The following is a 25,746-nucleotide window of genomic DNA, read 5'->3' as shown; positions in this document are numbered from 1 at the left end:
ACTAGTGCTGTAATGAACACTGGGCTGCATATCTTTTCAAATTATGGTTTTCTCTTGGGTACATGTCCAGTAGTGTGATTGCTGGGTCACATGGTAGTTCTATTTTTAGTTTTGAAAGGAACCTTTAGACTGTTTTCCATAGGGACTGTATCAATTTACATTCCCACCAACAGTGCAAGAGGGTTCCCTTTTCTCCACACCCTCTCCAACATTTAATGTTTGTAGAATATTGTTATGATGGTCTGACAGGTTTGAAGTGATACCTCATTGTAGTTTTGATTTGCATTTAAGTGATATTGAGCATCTTTTCATGTGTCTCTTGGCCATCTGTACATCTTTTTTGGAGAAACGTCTATTTAGACTTTCCACTCTTTTATTGTTTTTGTGATATTGAGCTGCATGAGATGTTTGTATATTTTGGAAACTCACCTTTTGTCAGTTGTTTCGTTTGCAAATATTTCCTCCCATTCTGAGGATTGTCTTTTTGCCTTGTATATGGTTTCCTTTGCTGTATAAAAGTTTTTAAGTTTAATTAGGTCCATTTATTTTATTCTCATTACTCTAGGTGGTGGGTCAGAGAAAGATCTTGCTGCAATTTATGTCCAAGAAATGTTCTATGCTTTCCTCTAAGAATTTTATAGTGTCTGGCCTTACATATAGGTCTTTAATCTATTTTGAATTTATTTTTATGTATGGTGTTAGGGAGTGTCCTAACTTCATTCTTTTACACATAGCTGTCCAGTTTTTCCAGCACTACTTATTGAAGGAAGCAGTCTTTGCTCCATTGTATATTCTGGCCTCCTTTGTCATAGATTAGGTGATCACAGGTGTGTGGGTTTATCTCTGGGTTTTCTCTTCTGTTCCACTGATCTGTATTTTTGGTTTTGTGCCAGGACCATATTGTCTTGCATAATTAACTCTTTATTGCTTGGACTAATAGCTTTCTAACTGCTTCCTCTCTCTTGGCCCCATTTCTCATAATCCATTTTTCACACAGCAGGCACAGAGATCTTTAAAAACAAACTAGATCACAGGACTCCCTGTTAAAAATTCCTTAATGGCTTCTAGCTTAACTTTGAAATGCTAAAGGATGCACATCACTCAATTTTGGCTGCTGCCTACCCTCCTGACATTGTCCCCATCCTCCCGACCCCCATCCAGTGCAGCAAGTTTGTACCAGCCTCACTGCCTTCTCTTTTTTAATGGAATGAAGTACACGCAGTTATATTATCCATAACCCCTGGTTTTAACCCCTCTCCCTAAAACTCCTGAATCACTTAACACAAAAGCTAGGATCATAAGACTCACATCTATTGGTCACCCTCAGCTCACCTCCCAGACTCCTCCAACCCAAACTATGCACCATTTTTAATCTGGATGATAGGATTCCAAGCAATAAAGTGATCTCATGGTATACTTAAAACAGAAAGCATAAAAAAGAGAAACATAGCTTTAGAGGGAAAATATTTAATCTATTTCATGAAAAAAAATGTACAAAGCTTTAGAAAAGAGGCATTAGGTTTCAGTGTACAGTATAAACACCTTCTGGTTTTCTATAATCACATGTATTATACACTTCTTTTGAGTTGGAAATGAAGGCCACTGTGCTCTCATTCCAAACCATCTTCTCTTAACACATGTATTTGAAAAAGTCACTGGAAACAGACTTGAAATAAATGTAGAAATACAGTGTTGTACAAAAATATATTACTCTATCTACATGAAATGCTCACAAATGCAGACCAAGTCAATTCTTTTAGAACTCAACTAAGTCTAATACATGATCCTGTAAACTGGATTTCAATCACATTCTTTATCTTTGAAGAAAAATTAGATATAATCAAACTCTTGGAATGACAGAAGTGAAGTCAGCACAGCAGACCAACACTATTCTCAAAGATAAAACCACAACTTAATACACACACACGAGGGGAAGAGTCTCAATTTTAAAACTTGACAAATTTATGAAATGTTACAATTTGAAAGTGATTGTGTGTATATATGTATGTATATGTGTATGTATGTGATATATATGTATCACAGCAAACTTTGATTAATCCATAACCCATATGTAAAGTGATGACAGCAATTAAAGCATTTCTAAACTGACTCTCAATGCATCCTAACAGTGAAAACTTCAAACCTTTAAAAAATATTAACCTATGTATAACATAATTAGAAACATATACCTCCAAGTAAAGTAAAATTGATTTTAAAGTCATGTAGCACACTATTCTCCTTCTTTAGAAATGGACATATGAAGAATTTTAGAAAAAAAAATTTACCACAACAAAACCAATCTACTGTATCTGTCATTTGTGGAACTATATAGTTCCTCATTGCAACTTCTACAGACACTACTGTTTTCAAAGAGAGGGAAGCCTAAGGTGTGGAGTGGATGTGGTTGTGTATTTCTACAGGTAAATTTGGGTGATGAACATCAGAGGCACACAAAGTACATTCCAACTCCACACATACACTTGTTAGCATCTGAACATGTAATGAACACAACAGGTAGACCATTCTGCACATGCTCACAGAGTTAACACATTTCTGGTGGGACTAAGAATAATGATGACAAAAATCTAAAAATAGAAGATAGTTCCAAGACTGAGCCCGTCTTCATTTTCAGAAATTAATGTGTCTGTTTTTACCTTTCATTACCATAATTTATCAACTGTTTTACCCTATACACCTTAACACATATTTTTTATGAGCATAGCACACTAGATAATCATAAATACTATTTAAACTGGTTCTATTCAAATTTGAGGATTGCTTTTTCCCCCCTCTATTATGAGGCCTCATTTCAAACATAAATATGTAACCCAGTATATTAAAAGCAAAAGGTAATAAATTCCACTGTCCCTTTAACTCATAAAAAAATCTGACAATTTTGCTTAATTCTGTACTACTAAAAAACACCAGCTCTGAAAGTTGCTCCTTTAAGAGGAAGGAATTCATACCATGCCCTGACATGTTCCAAAAATGCTTGCGAGTATGTGGCTGTTTAGTGCTTCACCAAGCTTGTTCAGGGCTTTTCAGGATATGGTTGGTACAGGCCAGGAAGTAGATTTGGAAGTACTTACAATTCTTTCCTTTTGATCACGGGGCTTTCAACAGAATAAAATGTCCTTTGGTCCACTTGAGAGTGACATGCCAGTGTGGAAAAGGGACGTCCCAAACAAGGAATAACTACAGTCAGGTTGACAGTCCACAGGCATCTGGGGTTCTCACTTTCCAACTCCAACTTCCGGCAAAAACTAAACCGAACCCGCACACCGAGAAACACAGGGGATGCAGTCAGAGAAGCCGGCCACGCCGCCTCCTGCTCTGCTCTTCCCAGGCTGCGGTCAGACCGGCAGCCCTGGCCCAAACCAGCTAGGCTGACCCGCAGTCTAATAATAAAAGAAAGGGCCAAGGTGTGCAGGGCATGGAATACACACAGGAGGTTAGTCCAGCCTCTAGCTCTTAATGCCGTGCTTTCTATTATCCTACTGCAAGGAAAAGAGGGGGGTGGGGACACACTTTTAAATATTCAGAACAAAATCATGATTTATGGTTACTGTGAATTCATTTAAATAAACTGTGTGCCACTGGAAGAGAAAAGGAGGAAATCTTGGTGATTAACAGTTAATTCTACTTGTAAAGTATAACACTCCCATGTCTTAAAGTTGATGCACATTTCCTTATAGATTTCTGATTTGGAATTTTATAACAATATTAACAAATTCTAGTAATATTTAAATTAGCAGATGATAAATGAAAAACATTTCCATTCTTGTAACTGGATGCTCATGAATCATAATCCGTGGTAGGCAGCATTCTACTTCAGACCTTTTAATAGTACCTAAACCTGGAATAATAGGTTGACCTGGTGAAAACTTTACTAGAATGAAATTGCATATATCTTGAGTCCTGGGGGGCAGAGTGGGGTAAGGTCTATATACTGCAGTAGTTATTAATCAAGTAGGCAGATGATTCTGTGTGTTAACAGATGGGCCAAGTATTGTTTCTATAGCTCACTTTGGTCATTAAAAGTTATTTTCTTAAATATGAACAAGCTTTCAAAGGTTTGAGACAGTCCTGTACTAAGAATAAAGTTATACTTGTGACAAGGTCTTATATAATTACCTTCTGAAGACCAATTAAAATAGCATTGTTGGAACTAATACTGAATGGCTAGTTAATTCTTTAATACATCCATCTGCCAAGAAAAACTCTTGATAATATCTGAATGTCAGAAAGAATGGTACATAAAATCTTCTGAGAGAAACAATTATACAGACTGTTCCAAACCCCGAAGGATAACTATGTATAATGAAAAGTCCAAAAAGCTGATATAATTAAATGGATTTACTTTAAACTTCAAAAACAATCACTACTAGGGCTTTTGAAGTTCTTTGGGTTGATCAGTTACTATATATAACTACGGAAGATTTACGCTTTAAAAAAACCAAACAAACACTTTTAAAGGCAGGCATAAAAGCATGGTAGTTGAGTAGATGCACCCAGGTTGGGCCAGTCCTAAATGTCTGATCTCAATTATGCTGGTCTAATTGCTTACCACTTCTTTGTGTCTCAGTTTCCTCATCAGAGAAATAAGGAAAACTAGAACCTCTCTCATAAGGTGGTTGCGAGGATTAAATTACTTAATACACAGAAAGCACTTAGAAAAGTGCCAGGCACATAGTTAGCACTGAATAGATTTAGCTATTATTCTTATAACTTTATTCAAATACTGCAAAGGCTTAAGAAAGCATTCACAAAAATAAATACTCTTAATCCCAGTTTGTTTTCACTTTATGTCTAGGAGTAGAGCTAGAAATTAGGAGATCTGTGTTCAAATAAAAGATCCATCACCCACTAGTCACTCTTAATCATTCAACAAAACTGGCTGAGCAACTGCCTGCACCAGGCACCTCTCCAGCATCAGGCAATTATTCGGGTAGTGCTGCACTTGAGACGTGAAGCCAACATTCTAAAGTTGCTTCCTCATCTGTAAAATGGACATAATATCTACCTGTCTGATTTGTGAGGCAAAATGCATGAAGGCACTTGGATGGCTTGGAAAAGCACCATCAGCGGGTATTCCGGGAACATGGTTTAGGGTATGTCTGGACTTTCTCAAAGGAAGTTCATCAGTCATCATTATAGGTCTTAAAAAACTTCTTAAAACTGCAGGTTTGTTTCTTTATAACATCGTTTATAAAACAGTAATATATTTGTTATAAAACTATTTCTCTTCTTGAATCCCAGCACTGCGGAGAGTATTAACATACCACATAGTTGGTAAAGGAATAGTTTCCTTTAGAAACTGCAGTTGCAAAGAAAGCGTGAAGCCATGTGTTTTATGGTCATAAATTATCATCATTATTATTAATGACCAATAACTGGTAGTTTCATTATCTACTAACTGCTATACAAATGCTATTTCACTGAGCCCTTACAAACCCCATAAGGCAGGTATAGCGACCCCATTTTACAGGGCAGAATCCAAGTGACTGCAGAGTCTGTGTTCATAAACACTATACTACATCACACAATAAAAATACTAGCAGCAAAAGCCACAATTATTTTTGTCTCCACCAAATCACAAACTGAAGACAACTGGTAGATCAAAGAGCTCTAAACTGAGTTCTGATCTTTCTTGATAAAAGTGACTTCAGAAAAAGTTATTTTGTAACTACTGCTTACTGTTCAGTTCATTTTAAGTCTTTAAAAGCATATTCCCAGTTTTTTTTTTTTAAATAACCCATTGCTCAATTTAAAAAAATGAAAAAGTAGAAAATAGTCACAACTCCATAATTTAAAAAAAAAACAGAAAAAGTTGAAAATATTCACAATTCCATCATTCACAGTCCACTACATGACATAGTCCCTCTGCATATATTTTCATGCAATTCATGAGTTAAGAAATTTAGTTTTTGATGACTGTTCCTGTGTCAAATATAATGGTTAGACTGTTTCTAATCGACAGATATAAACTAATATTAAATGTTAGGCAAGTAGAAAATTACCATATTACAGAGGTATGTAATGTTAATGTCTTCCCAAATTTTCCAACTATGAAAAAGCAAGCAGAGAGCAACTTATCTCAGTGGTACTATCTCCAGACTATACTGGCTATGTGAGAAACTTAGTTGATCTTTGTATCTGTGTAAGTATATAGACACACACATTTATCTCCATATACTAAGCTTTCTGGGGGCTGTGTTAAGATTTATAGCTTTCTGCAGGCCTGATAATACTATAGGTAAATATATTATTACAATAGCTTAGGAGAAAGTTGCTTAGTCATTGAACTTCGTCAAAGTTACACTTACGGGTGATTAAACTGTAAAGTTTTCCCTTGTGGACAGGTTAAATATTTGCTTGAGCATTTCCAAGATAACCAAAATTCTTTTCAGAGATATCAATCCTGAGTATAAGTTCAGAAAAGAAAATTTTACCATTTGTGAAGTGATATAAAGAATGTTGGAAAAAAACAGTGACAAAAAAGCAGAATAATTTAGGGCAAAGATCCAGGTATTGTGTCTAAGTGTATGTAATGCCACAATACTGGCATTTTGATTATGGTGACTAACACTAAAATCGTTTTTCAAACTATCACTGAATATAACTTTTGCTTTTCTTCATGCCATAAATTTAAAAACAGACGCAGGAATCACAAAAGTTTTTAAAAATGAACTTTCTAGTGCTCTCTCTTATGTAAGAGGTTTATTATGTTAGTCATAAATTCTAAGAACCTATTTATATTGCTTAACATGATTTACAAAAAATCATGTAATCTGTATACATAATATTTTAGATGTGAAAAACAATGTAGATTACTGGATGGGTAAGAATAAGAATGTTCAATAGAACTGTAGTTAAAAATCAAGACGAGTATAAGCTTAATACTAACAGAAAACTCTATACAGACAAAATGAACATAATATATTCTAGAAATATTTTTGGATTTTAATGTACATGAAAATATATACTGTGTGTAAGTTCATGCATAATACTGCAAAAATAATTATCAAGCATTCCTGCATTAGTGAGTTAAAAGTGTATATATTTTCTTCAGAGAGTGAAATTGTTTATGTCCTTGAATAGGAAAAAATTAAGTCAAACTATTTTCATTCTGTCCAGCTGGAAATGACAAGTATAACAATAAAATGAGATTTTAAAAATGAATATGGCCTCTTCTCCATAAAAGAGAATGTCAATATTATACATTCTTTTATTACAGAACATTTTTTTTTATGGAGAGAAAAGGTTTATGAGGTACTTATATATATATATATGCATATACATAAATAATTTTAAACAGAATTTCTTTTAACTTTACATTTATTCTTCTCTTTAAAAATAGCTTTAGGAGGCTACAAATTAAATAGTCATGATCTCTGCATTCCCTTACTTCATATTTAGGTAATCTGAAATAGTATGTTCAAAACTATATTTCAAAAGAATATAAAGATATAGGCAGATGATTATGCTTAAAAAATTACAATTCAAATTGTGCACTGGTTTTGAAGCGAGAAGGTGTATTATGTTATATTGTCTATAAATATTTACTGAATAAGGATGATTCACCTGTTGTTTTTAAAATCTTGTAAGCTGATTAAACCACAAACATGTGGAATCAGTTTTAGTAAAAACAAGCAGAGTCTTTTAAAATAGTTATAAAGAGAAAGCATCATTGAAAAAAAAAAAACCTTCCCAAAATCTTCTGGTGACTATTTCTTTTAAGGTTAGAAAAAAACATACCAAAAACAGGATCATCAAGTTACTGTATGTTTCAGTCTTAATATTTTAAAGTAATATATTAAGATATACTATATATAATGAAAGCATAAAAGTGCTTCATATTGAAATTTTCACCTTGAAGGCTTAACAGCTATTTTTAAAAACATCACAACAATGATCATTTAAATTCTCAATATGGGAACCAAGAAAACCCCAAACCTGGCAAATCTGCATTTAATGCTTCAACTGAAATGTAAATTTCTAATACAACATACATACCCATTTGCATTGAACTTAGCGGTAACAGTTAATTCTTAACCATTAAGTGGTGTCACATGCAGTAATGTGTTCTGAAGTCCCTTTCTCCTTGAAAGTTATAATATTTCTAAGGAGTCATTCATTGCTAAGACTGTTCATTCATTACTAAAACTATTCATTCAGAAAAACGTTAAAAGGAGTCTGTATATGTCCTTAGAGACTCTTAACTTTCAGAAAAATAGAAATATATTTTCTGTATATAGAAATATACAGAATATTTAACATACCATTAATAACAGTATGCTAAAATAGCAAATAACTTATAACCATAAATATATCTCAAATGAGAAAATCACAGAAGAGAACAAGGAACATTTTTACCACCTAGATGCTCTTTAAGCTACTACTGTGATGAAAAGACACTTTTTTTCTTGACCTAAAACAGACCTTACACCTTGAATGGCAGGTGTCCTTATACCAACACGTAGACTGGATCTTAAGCACTGTTTAAAGTTACTGTGAAATTTACACATTCTGATGTGCTGCTTCATAAAAGGTAAAAAAGTTAGTTAAAATATTTGGTATCATTATTGTTATCAGTATTCACTGAAAATTATCTTTCCTGTAACATGGTCTTAAGTCTTGTGCCAAGTAACAGCCCAGATTACAGAATCATGGTTCGAATCATGGTCAGTGACTTTGCTGGTACACAGCCAGAATGAAGGAATTTGTCTATAATAAATAATTAAATAAGCAGCATACTTTATTTTAATATCAGTTGCTAGACCTGAACAATGGGTTTCTGGGTACCCAGAGGCAAAAATAAAGTTTCTTTTCATAAAGTACAGTGATGGTGGGGATATCGAGAAGAGGCGGCACTGGGTTGCTAGTCAGCTTGCTAAAATATATACTTGAGTTCTACTGGAGGTATGTAGTCTTGCTGTGTATCAGTTATTTGTAAAGGCTGGCTGAACAAAATTCCCTTCATCATACAGGCACTACTGTCTGCACTACAGTAATAGAGAAACACGCTGATAGACAGAATGGCCTCAAGTGATAAACAATCTCCAGGAATCTGCAGTGAGATTGTTGGTTGATTGGAAATGCTCTCTATCTCTCCAGATGGTATCTGTCCTTGAAGAAGCCATTCATTGCCTAGAAAATAAAAAGATAAATTATTAAGACTGCATAAGAAGTTGAGTAGGAAATCAGACCGACTTTACAAACACTAGATTTACTCAACTAACAATATTTACTGAAAGCCTCTAAATGCCAGGCATTGTGCTCTGTGTGAGGGACACAAGATATAAGAAGTCCTAGTCTAGTTATCCTGATATCAAATTAAAATTCTTTCTTTGAACACTGCAAACATAAATATAAATTAATTTTTATTGAAATCAAGATGAATATTACAAGTATGGTTATAGATTTAAAATGTGGTAAAATTAAAATGAAAATGTAAAACTGAAACCTGTTAGTAAGTCCTAGAAATAAACATAAGACACTTCAGAAAATAGTTAATTTTTACCAGATAAAAGTGTCTAGAAATATAATATGCAAACTACAAAACAAGCTAGGGAATACAAACATACGTACAACTCTGCAATGACTTTCCAGTAAAGACAGTGATGAATTATTGACTATCCAAGGGTAATAAAAAAAAATTGATTTTTTTTTTCAGAAACAAGTAACACTGCATACATTATTCCAATGGACTCAATGTAAAAAACAGATCTTTGTTTACTTCATGTTAATACATAAGACTCCTCTGAGACTTAAATATATAAATCATCTATACAACAAACATCTAAAAATCACTAAAAATCTGTCTTCTAGTATTAAAGTTTTTAAAATGTCTTCATTCACTCAGTGTCTTCTCTCCAAAGGAACGTGTGTGTCACCCTGAGGAAGCACATACCTAGGCTGACAGCGTTAGAGGGGCTTAGCTATTAAGAGCCAGTGTTTGGGAAATGCAGGGCATGCTTTCCTGCCATCTGAAATAGAATACACTGAACATAATCTAACAACTTACCAACGACTCAGGGCTATCTGTACAAAAACTGGACCATCTACTGAGCAGGGATGAAATTCTATGTCTATTTTTTAGCTTCTCTGTTTTGACTTCAGGATGAGTCGACAGACTACAGCACCTGTCTCTACCTGTCCTCTTCATCTCTCCTTTAGTTTATTGCTTCTAATATTCTGTTGATTGAAAAATTAAATTTGAGAAAAATATATCAAGAGTAAGGAAAATGTGAAAGGTGAGACTCTAAAGAGTTAAATGCAGAGCTTTTAAACATAATTCCTTTTAAAGTCTCTGGCCTTCTTTGCTTATTTCTGGACTGAGGAATATGCTTGATTTTGTTATACAGCAGATTAGTAGGGGAACTTCTTATATTTTAAATGAAAACAGGGAAATAATAAATTATGCTATTTTAATGTCCAGGATTAGAAATAAAAGTGTTTCTGTAGACAGTTTTCAGATACTTCACATGAAGGATTTGTGAAGCACAACATGCCTTTGGGACTTTTATACTGCCATTTATTTATTAATTTATTGGCTTAAAACCTTCCCATAAATGCTGGCAGCTTGAAGATTAGACCCACCAAAATTTAGTTAAAAATCAGTGTTATGGTCTCTAAATAACAGGCCAAGAAGAAAAAAATGTCCTTTAATCACAGGTTTACAAATGTACCCTATAAAATAATATTCAAAGACTTAAATTATTAGGATTCTTACTTGAAAGTTTATTTGTCCCTATACAAAAAAAAAAAAAATTGTTTCTCTGGTGGCTCGGAGGTAAAGAATCCGCCTGCAGTGCAGGAGATGTGGGTTTGATCCTTGGGTGAGGAAGATCCCCTGAAGGAGGAAATGGCAACCCATTCCAGTCATGGCAATCCATTTTCCATTGCTTGGGAAATTCCATGGACAGAGGAGGCTGGCAGGCTACCATCCATAGGGTCACAAAGAGTTGGATATGAGTTGGCAACTAATGCACAACAATACAATAAAAATGGAACCCATGCCTTGGATAAGTGTTAAGGTAACTAAGAATTTTCTCTCTAGATTATTTCATTTTCCTTTAACACTATATTTTGTATTCTAATAACTCAATATTAATATCATTAACTTGTGTAATTGACAAAGTAGAGTTAAAATAAGCATGTTAATTTACCAGTAACCTACTTAAAAATAATGTTTAATTTCACAGAGAGAAATTAAATTAACATGATCTCCCAGTGATGCAATGCTTTCAGACTAATGGACCTAGGCCGAACAGCTGAATTGGCAGTCGAGGACTTGCTCTAAACTAACTGAGGAATGAATGGCCAGGTTCTGAGTTCTCTTCTGCCCACAAAGCTAGCTCCAAACATCCTCTAGTGCTGCATGGCTCAGAACTCTCCTCTGCATGGAGTGGATGGTGGTGATCTTCTCACAGGCTCAGCTGGTCCCTCTGGAGCCAACACACATTGTCTTCTGGCTAGCCTACCAAGAGCTCTCTGCTCTCTTGCTGTGGATTCCAAGCGGGCAGCTGCAGCACAATAGCTGCTGCCCTGAGAATGTACCAAGGTAAGAAGGCATAAAGCCTGGATCTGGGTAATGTACAAAAGAAAAGTGTGTGAGAGGGCATGAGAGAGGCGGAGTAGGGCAGGAAACTGAAAACTGAGTGAGAACATGTGAAAGAGCGTGGGAGACTAGGACAGAGGAAGATCACTAGAGACAAGAAGTCAGAATTCAGTTATGGACCACAACTATTTCACTTTGAAATTATCGTCTACTCTGTTGGAAATGCTGGAAAGCACTGCTATAAGACAAGTAGTATACTGGTTACTTGCTAATTCATGAAATAAGTTCACACTGATTCAGATACACACCCAAGTCTTAACATAACTTACAGTAACTGAATACTTTGAGAATAGGCTCAAACAAGAAGTGTTCTTCTTAGGCTAAAAGATCGCAACTTAGAGAGTGAGGACAAAGGCTCTGCCTGGATTCTAATCTTAGTAATTTGTTTGTATTCAGTTACACATCCTCCTCCAACAATGTTTTTTCTTCTACTTGAATGGCATACTTTTAAGCAAAGGCTTTGGCATTCATTTTCTTGTAGCAAGCAAGTTAATGGGGCTCAAGTTCTACTTTGGGAATCTCTAGAGAAGAAAACACAGATTCAGGCTTAATAACTGGTCTCAGTGGACATGAATCTGAGCAAACTCTGGGAGACAGTGAAGGACAGAGAAGCCTGGTGTGCTACAGTCCATGAGGTCACAAAGAGTTGGACATGACTGAGCAACTGAACAAGTCAGTTCTTAATGATACTACTGAAATAAAATGAACAGCAATTGAAAGCTCTAAAGTATTTGACAAGAAACTACCTGGAAAAGTGAAAGATAATAAAACAACCAAAGAACTGAATTAGAATATGTCAAGTTATTTCAATTAAAAACAAGAATAAAAAATTAAAAAAAAAATCATACTCAAGGGGGAAATCTAGTTCTTTAGAATCTGTGAGATTTAATGGTATAGCGGTAATCACAATTAATACTGGATCAGGACTTCAGAGAACTTCTGATTAAACTACTTAGTAACTACACTTTTTAAAATTAATTTTAATTGGAGGACAACTGCTTCACAATGTGTTGGTCTGTGCTGTGCAATGTGAATCAGTCGTATCCATATATTTCCTCCCTCTTGAACCTCCCTCCCAAGTCCCCCACCCCACCCGCTAGGTTGTCACAGAGCTGCTCCCTCATGCATTACCTTGGCTGGAGAAAAACCACTTCCATGTGGACCAGACTAACTTTCAACTCATGACAGCCAGCCTCAAATTCAACCTTTAAGCCCTTCAGCAGTCATATTGTATTTCCCTCACGTAGTGACCCTTTCACCCTTCAGATCCTCTTTCTTCAAACTTCCAAAACCTTCTCCCCATCCCCTTCTCACGCTCAGCTGACGGTCATATTTCCCAACATATTAATACTAAGCAAACAAGCATACAGAAAAACACTTCTGCAAGCATTCATCTCCACAGCTTCCTATCCAGATCTCTGGGTCACACCTGGAGTCTTCCCTCCTTACCATGGAAATGCTGCCCACTTTCCTGGCAAAGACCAGTTTTCCACCTGTGCACTCGAGCCCATCCTCTGTCATATCTTCCTAAAGGATATCCACGGCTACCACACATCATCTTTTCTCTACTGATCTTTGCCATCAATAACAGCAAACACACTGCTCTCCCAACTCTGCTTTCCCCTTCAAGCAACTGCTCTCTTTCTCGTTATCTTTTTAACTAAACTCCTCAAAGAGCCATCTACATTTGATTTCTCCAGTTCCTTTCTTCTTTTCTAATCTGCTCTCATCAGGCACCTCCTTCATCATTCTGAAATAGCTCTGGTCGAGGATATAAATTAACTATAATGTTGAATCAAAGATCAATTCTTGGCCCTTATCTTAGCTCATCTATCAACAGCACTTGACACAGCTGATCACTCTTTCCTTAAAACACCTGCTCTAGAAAACTGCCCTCTCAGTTTTGCCTGTACTTGCTTATTCATTCTTCAGTCTCCTGTGAGGGTCCCTCTTCCCCTCCTTGATCTCTCTGCTGCGATGTGCCGGAACAGAGCCACCAAAGTATGACCTATGGATGGGTGCTGGTCCACAACACAGTGTGTTAGATCAACACAATGACGAGTTAAGTGCAGAAACCAAGAGTAAGATTTGGAACCTTCTGTAACATCCAGTGTGTAACTGGTGGCCTTGAATTTTATGTCTTTAGAAAATTAAGTTCATTTCAAGCAACTAGTAACCCTAGAGCTAGCTTGAGATGGAGGGGCACACTGGAAGGGCTTCCCAAGTGGTGCTAGCAGTAAAGAATCTGCCTGTCAATGAAGGAGATGCAAGAGATGCAGGTTTGATCCCTGGGTTGGGAAGATTCCCTGGAGGAGAAAATGGCACCCCATTCCAAAAGTCTTGCTTGGAAAATCCCAGGGACAGAGGAGCCTGGCTGGCCATAGTCCATGCGGCTGCAAAGGGTCAAACATGAATGAGCAACTGAGCACACACACAGCACAAAGGAAAAGATACTAAACTAAGGACTAGCAGAACTGGGTTCAAGTTCCATCCTTTGACCTAATTAAATATATGCCCTCAAGCAAATAATTTTACCCCTTTGAGCCACGAGTCTCCTCATCTATAAGAGGCTTAGGACAAAGGGTGTATTTTGATGCCTTTCAGTTCTAATATTCAAGGACCTATCATTCTAAGACCCAACAGTCCGCCTCATGTGATGAACTTACCTAGGAGCAAATGGCAGCAATTATGATTAACTTAGGGTGAGTTACACAGTTACTTAATAAAGAGAGAGAATCAATCTCAAAGACTAAAGAAAACTGCTAAAGTGGGGTTAGATCTGGATCTTTTTGTGTTATAAGACCCCCTTCAAATCCTGCCTAACTGTAGAGTTAAAGTATCACGTAACAAACGAGAAAAATTTCTAGATCAAGCATCAAAAATTCATGAAATATTTGCATTTGCAAAGGTTACTGTCATACCTTCAGCTGACAGAAACCAGCAACTGGACGCTCCCTCCGTCAGCTTTGTTCCTGATGGGAGGTCTAGTCTCAGCTTGAACTGAAGAGTCTGTCCAGGACACGCAGCCACGGGGGAAAGTCTAACGCCCGGAGCAGATTTAGGAAGTTTGGGTAAGGTCTTTGGTTTTTCTGCTAGACATGGACCATCCACCACAGCATTTTCAGATGTGAAGACTGGGAACTAAAAACAAGAAAATCTGTTTTCTAAAGCACAAGTACTTTACAGTACTGTAGACTGAGAGAGCTTATTTTCAGACTTCAGTACAAAAGTGAGGTTCAATGTCAAGGAAACTTAATTGTCATTTTCTTCTGAATCAGAATGCATTTACTTAGACTTCCTCATGATTATTTTGTAGGTTCAAAAAAATACTTCATCCTAGCCAAAAGACTGTCAACATTTATGAATGAAATGGAATGAAATTAATTGTTCAATATGTTTATTGATAGCAGGAAACTAAAACTTTATCAATTTAAAGGCAGTGGATGTAATACACACCCTCTTATAATTTTCACTGCCAAGTATAAGATGTCAATCATATCAGAGATCTATGTCAAGAGAAATGAACTTATAATGGCAATCTGTGTTTTTATTTTAAATCTTGGAAATTGCTAGAATTTTAGACAAAGAACTCCTGCATTTTCTGGAAAAATGTGACGCAGAAAGGGATAACTTGAAATTTTATTAGAGACCATGTCCATATCTTTAAAATTAGAACTTATTTAAGTTTCCTCTCATCTTATTTTTAAGTCCTGACCTTTAAAGACCTTTCTTTAAAGATTATTTGGTAATGGATTCACCATAGGAAACAAAGATTACACATTAGTCTGAGGATTGTTTAAAAATTTAAAAAAAACAAAAACACTCGATTAAACAATCCAACCCACATAGTTTGTGTGTATCAGTATGTCCATACATTTAAAAACAGGTGCACCTCTTTTTACCCTTTTCTGAAAGTTCATCAAATTCTCTCCAACTTCTAGCGTTTTTCTCAAACATTCTTGGCACAGATGGAATTTTTACTTTAAAAGTAACAGGATATCCTTGGAAGAGGCACCCACTCACTACTCTGTCTATATGTTTCACTTTCACCACTAGTGTTGGTCTAACCAAAAGTGCCTCTGTTGTTGCTAGGGATTTCAGAATCTTTCTTAAAATGATGCCCCTTAACTTAAAGATTACTTACCACTGAAACTGTTTTGGTTTCTAAATCCAACACTTTAATTTGATGGTTATTGGTGTCTGCCACATATAATAATTGACCATTCTCTCCAATACACAAGCCTCCTGGTTCATTAAAAGTTGAGTCGGTAAAATTGGAACCGATAATATTACTTGCATTACCAGTTCCTGCTAATGTTGTACAGTTTTTTGTTTTTGGATCCACAACTTTAATCTAAAAAGGAAGAACAAAAATTTATTTATCTGAAGCTCAGTTTCACATTTGTGGTGTGGAAGAGTAACATATTAATAAGCAAGGCAGAGAATTCCTGATTGCCATTAGTATTCTTAATAAACATCAGAGAAAGAACAGACACTTCCATATTTTCTTGAAAAGCCAAACATTCAAATTAGTCTAAGGGGAGATATTTCATCCTGAGAGTTAAACACTATAAAATCCCCAGTTACATCCTGTCTTCTAGAAGAAATCTTTGAAAAAATTATTTAATGTTATTCTTTTCCCTCACAATGGGACACAGTTGAACTGACTTCCTTCTTAGGAACATCTAATACCGGTTAAGGATTTGCTACTTAGGTTAGACGCTGTGATTCCTGTGTTTCAATTACATTAAATTCATAAGCTTCTCACCACACAATAATATTTATGTTCCAATGGTTTTATTTTAAAAATGCATAGTAAAAATAAAATAGACAAAGAAAACAGAAATGTTGATGAAAACAAATTATTTGCTAACAGGCACGGCAACTATGCAAAGGCTCAAAAATGTTCATTTTGTTAACTGACATATTAATTTCCCTGTTACCTGACTTCTCCTTATTTACTGAAGATGTTACTAAACAACTTTAGTGGCTTGCAATTCCCAATTTTTGGCTATTGTCATTGGGAATTTGTTTAGTCCTTTCCCCAACTCAGAGTACTATCACATCATTTCTGCAAAGAAAGGACCAAAAAAGGAACAGAAAGGCTTATGTACAGTTGTCAAAGACTGTTATTTCTCTCTACATTTTAGAGTGGCAGTTGTAGGAGGCTCACAGATCTTTCAGCATTTTAAATACCACAAGTAAAAAGCAGGGTATTATATAATTCTGTCAAGACTCACCTTGTGATTATAAGAGTCTGCCACGTACAGTAAATTCCTTTTCTTGTCCCAAGTTACTCCAAGTGGGTGCTGAAGCCTTGCATTGATTCCTACTCCATCAACATCACCAAAAGCAAATAAATTCTTTTTTTGAAAAGAAAAGAAGCAGCATGTATTAAAATTTTCACAGAACTTTGTTAGGGTATAAAGTGAAAATTCAGATGGCTGTACATGCTACTTAAGTTAAAGGGGGAAAAGTCTGATTTCATATAAATAGGGTTGGGCATTTGACTGAAAGTAGAAAAAAAAAAATGACAGAATTCTGAACCTGACTTAATTTGTGGTTCTAAGGAATCTTATTCACAAAAATGACACATCTGATCTGGACAGGTCAGGTCTACTACTCTGGTGCTCTTTCCACCCTCCTGCCAAATATCTACTCTTCATTTTCCCCTTGCTCAGTAATCACAATTTTATCCTTCCTTTCTCTCAGAAGCCTTGACATTTATACAGAATCGAATCGTATCAGTTAACTTTTCTTAGGTGGTTTTGTTGTGCTTCTTTATAGTCACATTTCCTTTGGTTTGACTTCCATTTTAACATGGATAAGTTCAAGCATTTTCTCCTTCCTGCGTCTTATTAACTTCACAATTCAGAAAACCGCAAGCCCGCTAAGCAGGCACGCGGTGTAAAAGTGCTTTTCATTACCATGGGATCTCTCTCTCCTCCCACGAGGTGCTTCACTGCTCCATCTTTCAGCGAGACGGTTCTCACTGTGCTGCTCTCACTATCTGCCACAAACAGGCAGCTCCAGGGATCCTCTGCGGCCAGAGACAGACCTGAGGGCTGGGCAAAGCCTGCCTTGTGAGGGTATGCATTATTTCGGTTCTCTTCATTTCCACTTCCAGCAAACCGAAGGCAGGTTCCTTCTTTTAACTCGCTAAAGAAGACAAATTCACAGGTGAAATTACACTGTGCCCAATTTAATTATTTAACAAATGAATGTAAATGATGAAGCCAATGGTGACAGCATTATATATTAAAAAAAAATTTGCTGATCTTGACCTAGTTAAATTGTGCAAATAAGCTTTCATTGTAGTTTTTCTAATCATTAACTTATTTACCCACTGTATAGGGATCTTTCTACCTTTTTTTTGAAACATACACAAAAGTGAAACTATTCTCAATGATTAAACAGATCCCCGACAAAGTTAAAAAAACATGAATTAAGATCACATCACTGATGAGATAGTTTTCCTCCAGATGATCAGAGGTAGGTACAGCTAGATCCCACCTTTATATCCTGGTGTCTTCTTAGCTTCATGCAATATTAGATTTTGAAAGGAAATTAAAAAGATCTAGGTAATCTCTTCTAGCTCTTGATAGTTCTGAGCCTATATTTTCATTAAAAATGTTTTATTTTCTTGTACATAAGTAGAGACCAGGCTTCCCTGGTGGCTAAGTGGTAAGGAATCCACCTGCCATCCAGGAGACATGGATTCAATCCCTGGTCAGGAAGAGCCCCTGGAGTAGGAAATGGCAACCCACTCCACTATTCTTGCCTAGAAAATTCCATGGACAGAGGAGCCTGGCAGGCTACAGTCTACGGGGTTGCAAAAGAGTTGTACATGACTTTGTGACTAAACAACAAAAAATATAAGAAGAGACTAGCAAAAAGAATTAAAAGAATCATTTGTGAAAGATGGGTGCTCATTTTAAAGTAATAATATGATTTTGCTGCTTTAATCAATTGTACAAATCCATTTCCTATGTATACTAGGGAAATTTCTATTTAAAGGACTATTGTAATGATTTCTCTGTAATGTGGAGAAAGTTTTATACCTTGCTTTCTAAGTTTATGTCAGAGGAACTGTAAGGAAGACATGCTAGTGTCCTGTATTGAGGGGAGGGAAGAAGCTGACTTGGGATACAAAACAATGAGAGACTCTGTATCATTTTCTAATACTGTAATACATGCAAAAAAAAAGTCTAAAATGACCATCAGTCACTTACTGGTTAATATCATCCCAATGCTAACGTAGGTAGGGAACAAGGAGTGGAAGCAAAGGGATAGAAAATGTATAAATACAGCCATTTATTCAAGGCCTATTTATATGTAATAACAAATATGCCAAACAAAGGTGTTATAACAATTTTACAAAGGAGCTCTCTTAATAAAAGCTAGAAATAGTGAGGAGAAACAGTAACTTCTAAAAGCTCAGGAATTATTACCACTTTAAGGTCAGTGACAAATAACGCATTCTTGAAATTATAATACAACTCAGACTGGACACTTTTCTATTGTGAAAGAGTGACAACTCTACTTGGTGAAATTTAGACCACTCTTGACTGTCTAGGTCCCAAACAGTCATCATTTAGAACAACACAGTCTGGTCCTCTCTGCTACTTCTTCTTTCCTCATCTTATATGCTGTTGGCTACCTCACTATTCAGCTTCTGTCAGCTCTGGCCTGGATAACAGCGGTGGCCTCCTCCTTGCACCAGTCTGTAGTATTGCCACACTCCAAATGCTACCAGTGTTCTTTCAAAAACACAAATCTTATCATATCACTTCCCAACTTAAAACTTCCTATAAAGTCATGCAGAATAACTTTCAAATCTCTTAGAAAGATTCACAAGGAACTTCAGGATCTGGCTTCCACTGACATCACAAGGGTCATTTCTTGCCTAGAAAACCTTTACCCTTCTGAACTCCTTCCTACCCTTCTGTCAGGTTTAGTTAGTAGCTAAAAAGCTCTTAGTTAGTAGCTTCTTCCAGGAAGCCTTCCTTTGATACCTTAAATTTTATTTATGTCAGATGTTCCTCTTATTTATGTAAGAGATATGCCATTTCATCTCTACTACAAAGCATAGTGCCTTGTTAGCTTAATAAATATTTTTCAATAGATGATTAAATGCTGCTACATCTTACAAAGCAACACACACACAATTTAGGATATCCGATATTCTGGATTATCTATACAACTGCTCCTCTCTACTAATAAAGGTAACTGAGGTGACTGGCATGTACTTTCTATGGTGATTTGACAGTCTTTATGGTCTATGAATTTCATTCATTTACTTCCGCAGACCTTCACTGAGCTTCTGTCATGTATCAGATACTGTGCTAGGTGCAGAGGACAAGAAGCAAATGAGAAAGGGTCCTTTCCTTAAAGAGGCAGACTAGTAGGAGAAAATAGCTATATAAACAAATAAGTGCAAACAAAAATACAGAAGGTGAGAGAGAGAAGAGGGGAGGGTGGTGGGATGAAAGGTGAGAGGGAGGGAAGAAGGGAAATATGGGAGGAGAGGGGAAGAGAAAGGCTGGGGTATTAGAGGAAGAGGAAAGGCTTTACAGGAGAAATACAAGAAACTTTGTAGAGACACTACTTTTCCATCTTCATACCCCTAAAAGTGGCAGCAATGCAACCTACATTCACTGTACAGGCCAGGCACTAGGCTGAGCTTTTCACATATATTAATTCTCAAAACAAAACCTATGAGGTAGATATAAGTGAAGAAAACTGAGGCTTAGAAAGTTAAAGTGACTCTCCTAAGCTCATGTAGATAAGAAGTGGCAGAGCCAGGCTCAATATCAGGCCTGACGACAAAACCGGAGCTATTAATCATTCTTCCATGCAGTCTTCAAACATCTGAACTGATCAGGGAGATTAGAAATAAGTGTTAAAAGATGTTTCTAGTTCTCTTTATGAATGCTTGGTGAGACTGCTCTTCCTAAGCTACTCAAGATTGGGTGTGGTCCTAAGACATACTTGGGCTGATGCAATGTGAGTAGAAGTGATATGTCACTTTTGAGAAGTTTTAAGAGCTGGTGAACACCTCACCACCTCTCTCTCTCTGCCAGGACAACTGGCAAAGCTCCAGATGGTGGCTGCTACATCAGCTTGGGTGGCAGAGTAGTGCTTCCCCTGCAAGCAAACCTTGTCTTAAGCCACCAAGAACCAGAGCTATTCATTGTGGCAGCATAGCCGCGCATATCCTGTCTAGTACAGAGGGTGTTACAAGGACGGAGACTTTCGGAAGAGGAATTCTGTGAACTCCATGTTTACCCAAACTCCATGTTTACTCAAACATCTGTTTTACCAAACAGATGTTACCACTTACTTTTTCTTTGGTAATGTGCCACAGTCCAACAAGAGTGCCCATATCTGATGAGTCCCTGCCATGGCTATCCACAGAATGTTATCTCTTTGGACCTCTGAACCTTTATGAAAAGAAACAGTAATTATCATATATGTAACTGGTTAATAAACACCCCCAGTTGTTTCAGAAATTTAAATTAAGGGAGACAATAGTATGTTTATAAATCAGCTGATAGAAGGAAGCAAAAACATCTGCAATGTTTTAAGTCGTTTTGGAAATTTTTCCATTTTCCTCATGAAAGGTTTACTTCTTTAGACTTAAAAATATACATTCACAGAAATCCAAAGTATTCTCAGTAGCAAAATGTCCCTCTGCATCTCTGGGCATGATGTTTTTAAACATTTGATTTCTTATTTTATGTGACAAGAAATCGCCTGATGCACACGCTCCAAAGAAACTTTGGCAGTCAAGAACCTAAATTATATGCTTCAGGAATACAGGAATAGTTCTTTGAACAATTTCTCATGGAAGAATTGTACCTTTTAATAGTTTAAGAAATATATATTTCCACCATATATTAGCTTTTAGGCTTAGACTCACATCACTACTGCTATTTAAAAACCTACTTTTTAATTGCTGTGAACTTTTCTCAAAAAGATATAGTTGACATGCAATAAAGCTGAGTACAATATATTATACCTATTTTCTAAAATTAATAAATAATTTTGTTTTTTAAAACTGATATTACAACTTATTACAATGTGACAAGGCTCCATTTCTCAAATTAATTCTACTGTTAAAATATTTAACAATTTTAACTTAAACTGAATTCTGAGGCTACTTTTACATGTAGTTGAGACATTTTCACTAAAATAATTTGTTCAGATGTATCTTGTGCTAAAAGAAATATCTTGGTAAGATTATTTTATTTTTTCGTTCTTTAACTTTAGTTACATCCAGAAGAAATTTTTCTTCATTAACTTGTATTATTTTCAAGTGTCTTTCACAGCAACAAAAATAATGGTGATGATCAACAAATTGTGGTGCTATATGCTAAGTATGTTATAGAGAATATTACCTAAATCTTCTCAAAGCCCCAGGAGACAGGTGGTGTTATTAGGTCATTTTTACAGGCCCTTTACAGAAGATACTGAGGCTCAGAGAGGTCATGTAACTTGCCAGGATCACAGAGCTAGTAAATGAAGGAACTGGAATCTGAACCCAGGCAATCCAACAGAAAACTCTATTTAATATATTGCCCCTTTCTCTGTTAATTGCTATCACAGAAATCTAAAGGAAGATAGTTTATTTCAATTTAATTTTTCATAGTCAAATACTTTTATAAACAAAAACTGTATTAAGAGTGACAATGGCATCCATATGCTCTGGGGACTCAGTCTCTGCTTAATCACTTTAAAACTATATCAAAAGCTCTTCATTATTCTTATTTTATCCCTGCCATGTGACGACAAAGCTTGAAGATGACCTTCTAAAAGCCAGAAGAGAGCTCTCACCAGAAACCAATCATGCTGGCACCTTGACCTTGGACTTCTAGCCTCCACAACTGTGAGAAAACAAAATTCTGTTCTTTAAGCCACCCAGTCTGTGGCATTTTGTTATGGCAGCCCGAGCTAAGATATTCCCCCTGAGAATAGAAATGAGACAAGGAGATCTGCTATCAACACTTATTTAGCATCATATGAAGGTCCTTATTCATACAAGTAGGAAAAAGAAGCAAAAAGCGTAAAGATTGGAAATAAAACTGTAATCATTAGAAGATGACATGAGTTTAAGCCTCTCTAACTTGGCCAAAGAACTGTCTGGTTTATACATGAGTAAAAGATCAAATCAGGTGTCCAACTTCTCCAAACAGGCCAGTCTAGTTCAACTAGGCTTGACTGTAAGAGGCCAAAGCTTCAAAGTAATGTTAGTGTGAGCCTCTGTTTGTTCTTGGTCTCTGTGTCCTTATTTCCTTTAGAAGTTGGAGGTATGAAAAAGAGCGCAGAAGCAGAGGCTATATCAGGTTAGGTTTCAGGAGTTTATGATTCTACACACCAACTGATAAGGATAATGATGGGGGGTGTGGTGGTGAAAAGGATAACCATTCAGAACACTTCCTAGTTTAAGGCACTGAGCTAATAATAAGCCCTTTACATGGATTATTTCGTTTAATTTGACAACATTAGCAAGTCCTGCTATTATCATCTCTATTTTATAAAGAAACTGAAATTGAAGTGGGTTAAATAATTTGTTGGTATTCACACAGCTAAACCTGGAATACTAATACCTTAGTGAGTTCAACTGCATGGTGGCTCAGGAGGTAAAGAATCTGCCTGTAATGCAGAAGACCCAGGTTCGATGACTGGATTGGGAAGATCCCCTGGAGAAGAAAACGGCTACACACTCCAGTATTCTTGGAGAAGGCAATGGCACCCCACTCCAGTACTCTTGCCTGGAAAATCCCATGGACAGAGGAGCCTGGTAGGCTGCGGTCCGTAGGGTCGCTAAGAGTTGGACACGACTGAGTGACTTCACTTTCACTTTTCGCTTTCATGCACTGGAGAAGGAAATGGCAACCCACTCCAGTGTTCTTGCCTGGAGAATCCCAGGGACGGCGGAGCCTGGTGGGCTGCCGTCTCTGGGGTCACACAGAGTTGGACATGACTGGAGTGACTTAGCAGCAGCAGCAGCCAGTATTCTTGCCTGTAGAATTCTACTGACAGAGGAGCCTGGCAGGCTACAACCCTTGGGGTCACAAAGAGTTGGACAGGACGGAGTGACTAACACAGCAGCACACAGCAGTGAGGCCAAACCCAGATTAGTGCTGTGATCAGAATGAAGGAACTACAGAAGTGACCTTGTGCTTTATAAACACCGAGTCAGTGTGATAATATTCAGACACAAAAATACAACTGTTTTATTTTATTAAAATAAAAACACACTAGTCACATTATATAAGATTTATTACTCAAAAAAAATTCTGTTTCACCTGATTAGAAGATAAATGCTATTTTAGAGCATATTAATGGAAGTCAGAGAAGCATATTATCTAAGCTGTAAATTACCAGACAAGCATACTAAATAGTTGGATTTCAATCATTAAAGGTCAAATAAGTACAGCTAAATTTCTATCTAGGGAAATGCTGATTAAAGGGCCAAGGAAGGTTAATGGGATTCAGGCATACTATCTTTCCTTAAGTGATTTTAAATCAGGTGAAGTCTGAATTACTTAGAGACTAGCAGGGGTTACTGAAAAAAAATTCTTTATGATAAAAAATAATTCTTGGGTTATTGTCTTGTATGAGTAAGAGTCAGCACAGACTTAATATGCACATTAGAAACACGGCAATGTTTCTGCTGAAAAATTTTTTTTTTGGAGTTATTTTTAATTATTTTTAGTGGATGACAAAGTTCTGACCATATTTAGAGTGATAATCAAAAATAAAGATGAAAAACCTTTGGCATAAATGTTAATTATTTTCATGCTTTTATCACTGTAACAGCATAACTGGATTAAATATTCAGGTACTATTAAAAATACAAACACACATATTTACATATTACATATATAGTTAAAATAATCAGAGGTATTTCAAATCCCTTTCCTTAATGTCTTCTTTAAGTATGCTGTTCATTATCTGAGTCTCTTGGGGGAGTATATACACAACTGTATATTTATCTTTTATTTTTCATTCTCTTTACCTGACCTATTTTATCTCTGTTTAAGATTTACTTTTTCTTTAAATATGCATATGAATAGATAAGTGTTCATTACAAAGTTTAATAGTAAGTAAATATCCATATGCATACCACCAGCTCAACAAAAGGCAGTATTATTTGAAAACCTCCTGCAGCCCTTTATGAATATATCCTCCTCCTCTCTACCAGTCTAAAACTTTGTTTTTTTATTATATTCTTCAGTTTTTAAAAATCACCATGTTTGAATGGCTCTCTCATTGTATAATTAGTCTTGTTTGCTATTGAACATTCTACAAAAACTGAACATTTTTCTGCTCAACAGACTTCCTGATACTCATCCAAGCTACTAGGTATAGCTATGGGCTCTTGTTTGTACTGCACAACAGCTTAATATATGAAGATATTATAATAAATACAACCTATTTTTCATGTTTTCCTTCTGATAATTCCACCCTCTTTCATATTCCTAACTATGGTAGAATTGAAATATTCTATATAATTTTTAAAGTACTAAAGAATTTAAGTGTTTACAAAAACAATTTTTCTTAACCACAATCCCTGTCAAATTACATTTAATTCCACATCTGCTTAAACCAGTTCTACAATGATATAACTTAAATATATATGAATCAATTCAACATGAATGCAAAAGGGAAGCTATCTCTCTGAAAACAAAGTTAATACTTTGGAAAGACTCAATAAAGCCGAGTAGCTAAGTCAAATTATCAGTGAACCAGATGTGGAAAGATAACTGGGAAGAATAGCTTTTAAAAATTTCAGCCCTCAGTTTATTTTGCAGGTGTTTAAAAAACTCTCATCATGGTTTAAGGAAACCAAAATAATACATTTTGACACAATGTATATTTATAGTTCTTAAAACAAAGCATTTTTAGTTTTATGATTCTCAGATTTAACAATTTTTTTTTTCTCTATGGATCACTTATAGCCAATCACCTAAATAAAGGATTCTACTGGATTTATTCACCTCTACTTTTATTTTACAAACTATTTAGGTAGTTCACAAAGAAAGAAACCCTAATAAGATAAATAAATCTAAAATAATAAAATTGAAGCAATAGGTAAAGAGAGAAGAAAAAAAAGA

At 35.9% G+C, this 25,746-nt stretch overlaps 1 protein-coding gene across 1 annotated transcript in view; it reads right to left on the bottom strand.

Annotated features, from left to right (window-relative positions):
• Nucleotides 1-1,451: 1,451 nt before the first annotated feature.
• NHLRC2 (NHL repeat containing 2) overlaps nucleotides 1,452-25,746 on the bottom strand; it is a 62,544-nt gene continuing 38,249 nt past the window's right edge. The window contains exons 6-11 of the mRNA XM_065923382.1: nucleotides 20,967-21,066; nucleotides 17,551-17,782; nucleotides 16,864-16,986; nucleotides 15,768-15,977; nucleotides 14,545-14,764; nucleotides 1,452-9,150 (exon numbers count right to left, since the gene is read on the bottom strand). Coding sequence (XP_065779454.1) covers nucleotides 8,894-9,150; nucleotides 14,545-14,764; nucleotides 15,768-15,977; nucleotides 16,864-16,986; nucleotides 17,551-17,782; nucleotides 20,967-21,066 — 1,142 coding nt within the window. The 3' untranslated portion in view covers nucleotides 1,452-8,893. The remainder of the gene's footprint in view (nucleotides 9,151-14,544; nucleotides 14,765-15,767; nucleotides 15,978-16,863; nucleotides 16,987-17,550; nucleotides 17,783-20,966; nucleotides 21,067-25,746) is intronic.

The sequence above is a fragment of the Muntiacus reevesi genome, chromosome 2 (genome assembly GCF_963930625.1).
Source record: "Muntiacus reevesi chromosome 2, mMunRee1.1, whole genome shotgun sequence".
Lineage (NCBI taxonomy): Eukaryota > Metazoa > Chordata > Mammalia > Artiodactyla > Cervidae > Muntiacus > Muntiacus reevesi.
Note: the sequence above shows the minus strand (reverse complement) of the source record. Positions and strands in the feature narration are given on the sequence as shown.